General features: G+C 54.9%; 1 protein-coding gene across 1 annotated transcript in view; it reads left to right on the forward strand.

Moving 5' to 3' along the window:
* The window catches only part of Dnah10 (dynein axonemal heavy chain 10), a 116330-nt gene extending 113450 nt beyond the window's left edge, over positions 1-2880 (forward strand). Inside the window, exons 78-80 of the mRNA XM_055606020.1 lie at positions 727-907; positions 1989-2134; positions 2545-2880. Of these exons, the coding sequence (XP_055461995.1) occupies positions 727-907; positions 1989-2134; positions 2545-2691 (474 nt within the window). The 3' untranslated portion in view covers positions 2692-2880. The remainder of the gene's footprint in view (positions 1-726; positions 908-1988; positions 2135-2544) is intronic.
* The last annotated feature ends 193 nt before the right edge of the window (positions 2881-3073 follow it).

Genomic DNA, 3073 nt, shown 5'->3' on the forward strand with positions numbered 1-3073 from the left:
GGTGGAGGTGGTGGAGGTGGAGGTGGTGGAGGTGGAGGAGGTGGAGGTGATGGAGGTGGAGGTGGAGGTGGAGGTGATGGAGGTGGAGGTGGAGGTGGAGGTGGAGGTGGAGGAGGTGGAGGTGGAGGTGGAGGAGGTGGAGGTGGAGGAGGTGGAGGTGGAGGAGGTGGAGGTGGAGGAGGTGTGATCTGTGTGTGTAAGAAGGCTTTAAGCATGTGTGCAGTCTTTGGTGGCGTCTCCACTCGAGAGAACAGTGGAAGGTTTGACCTGGTACTTTTATGGTGTGTGTATCTGACAGGTGTGTCCGCGTGTGTGCAGAGGCCAGATGTTGACCTTGAGTGTCATTCGTCATGAGCCACGATTTTGTTTGCTGAGACTGAGTTCACATTAGGACCTGGCCTCAGTGATTTGGCTGGCTGGGGAGTCCAAAGATCTGTCTCCACTGCCTGGGTGCTGGGGTTATAAGCATGTGCCACCACAGCTGATGTTTGTAATGTGGGCTCTGAGGCTCGAATTCAGGCCCCCCGTTTGTGTGGTAAGCACTTAATGACCCGGTGTCTCCCTAAATTGTTGGTCCACCTGGAGTTTGCTGGTCAGCTTCTTCCCCCGTGGGCAGCTAACTGACCTAATACCAGGGTGTGATGCCCAGGGGAAGCAGGTCTTCTATCAGCTCCGAACCTGGCGTCACAGCCCAGGCTCCTCCTCCTTGCCCACCTTCCTTACCAGGTTACCGAGAGTGAGCCCAGTGTGATGTGGCTCTCAGGGCTGCACATCCCAGAGTCCTACCTCACCGCCCTGGTACAGGCCACGTGCCGGAGGAATGGCTGGCCACTGGACCGGTCCACCTTGTTCACACAAGTGACCAAGTTCCAGGATGCCGATGAAGTGAATGAGCGTGCGGGGCAAGGTACAGTAAGGGTCAAGTACCTTGCTCTCCATTTGGACTTCCCTCCAGAGCCATTCCCAGCTTAAAGGGACCAGTACTGTGTGGATTAGGCCCTGTGTAAGTGGAGCTGCTGCCTACAGTGCTATTTGTGGTATCTCCGAGAGCAGTTTCTCACTGGACACCAGCAGTCACGGGGTGGATGGCAGGGAGGCCCTACCATGTTTGAACCCTGCTAGCTTGTGGCAGGTGGGCTCCTGGGTCAAGTGAGTTTTCAAAGAGAGCACTGGATGGCTTCCCTGTAAACCCCCGAGGGGCAGGAGTGGAGGAGCCAGAGAGCACACAAGCTGGCCCAGAGCCTGTCAGGGGTGGTCAACCTTTTGACACTGTGACTTGACACCGTCAACTACAAAGTTCCTATTTGAGAACTGCACAATCTGTTTAAAAATCACGAAAACAACGAAAAAACAAAACCAAAAAACCATGCCATTTTAAGTAGGTGTGCAGTCATCCCTATCCTGTGCTCATGGGTCACGGCCGTTAGAACGGCATGCTGACGTCAGCCCCTCCAGCAGCACTCTGTGTGTATGCACACACTACTCTCCCCGGCCAGACGCCAAAGCCAGAGCCCACTCAACTACAGTGAACAGAGACCCCTTTATGCTTGTTTAAGGAGAGTGGACCAATGGGCAAATCTCAGGGACCCCAGATGGGGTGTCACTGGTGAGCATCCGGCTGCCATTGTAAGGGAAGGTGGACAGTTTTTGCCTTTGGTCAGAGTGCTGAATTGTAGACCGCCAGGGAGGGTCAGTGTTCTTGCCTTTGGGGTCTCTGCATGCCGGAGATCACACCCCTCTTGGACTTCCCCTTTTGGCTCAGAGGATGCTGGGGTTACTATGTGCTAGCTCTGAGCTGTGTGCCCTGGAGCTGGAGTCCAGGGAGAGAGGTGTCCCCTGGGACCCACTTCCTTGGAGTCCTGTGTCTTCTGTCTAGCTATCCTTTTACACGGGGAAGTGGGGGCAGGGTTGAGTTCTGGGGGGAGGGTGGCAGGCTGCTCCTCAGTGGTATTTGTACTTTTACTCTGTGCATACCTTTTCACCCCCAGGGTGCTTTGTCTCTGGCCTCTACCTGGAGGGTGCTGACTGGGACATAGAGAAAGGATGTCTTATCAAGAGCAAGCCCAAGGTGCTGGTTGTGGACTTGCCCATCCTCAAGATCATCCCCATTGAAGCTCATCGCCTGAAGCTACAGGTGACAGTTAACTCCCTGGCCTCATGGTGCCTTCCCTCCTTTTGGGGTAGGCTAGGGGAGCCTCGGAGGATGATTCAAGTGATGGAGCCAGGTCAGGGGAAAGCTCTGGTCTACACACATGTGGGTGTCCATCAAGCTCAGAGCCTGTGGTAGAGAGCCAGGGAGAACACCCTTAGGAAATTCTGGACATACTATTCGAGTCAGAAAGTGCCTTCTACTGTGGCCGGCGGGGTCCATCTCTGATGAGCTGAGGACTTGGTGGTCCTTGGCCAGCCAAGGACCATGGCAATCAGATGTAAGCCTCAGGCTGCTGTGCTTGGTCTGAAGCCCTCAGGCTCCCCCTCCACCCTCCCCACCCCCCCATTAAGGAGCCTCCAACCCTGAGGGTATCAGCAGCCTCTCCCTTGCAGAACACGTTCCGGACCCCTGTCTACACCACCTCCATGAGGAGAAATGCCATGGGAGTCGGCTTAGTGTTCGAAGCCGACCTCTACACCACGAAGCACATCTCCCACTGGGTGCTACAGGGGGTGTGCCTCACCCTGAACTCAGATTAACCCCAGCATGCGGAGGGACTTCATGGTGCTGCGGTGTCTGGGGCAGTGCTTTGTAATGGGAGACTGAGGTCACCTCAGGGAGCTCCCACGGTGGCTAGGTAGGGTGCTGGTGGGGGTGTCTGTTGTGAGTTTTCCTTGCATTGGAAATCAGCTATTTAATGTACTTTTGCATTAAATGAGCCTAGTTTGGTTGGCAGTGGTTTGTGTTTGGATGCATGTGAACCATTCCATTCAATTCTCAGTTACTTGCTCCCCACTCCTTTCTTGAAGTAAGGTTCATTAGGTTGGAGCTTGCTGACCTGTCAGAGCCCCGGGTCCCCATCCCCACCTCCCCAGGGCTGGGGTCACAAACCTGAACCACCACACCTAGTTTTTATTTTGA

This window comes from Psammomys obesus, unplaced genomic scaffold, assembly GCF_907164565.1.
Source record: "Psammomys obesus unplaced genomic scaffold, mPsaObe1.curated_primary_1811, whole genome shotgun sequence".
NCBI classification, from domain to species: domain Eukaryota; kingdom Metazoa; phylum Chordata; class Mammalia; order Rodentia; family Muridae; genus Psammomys; species Psammomys obesus.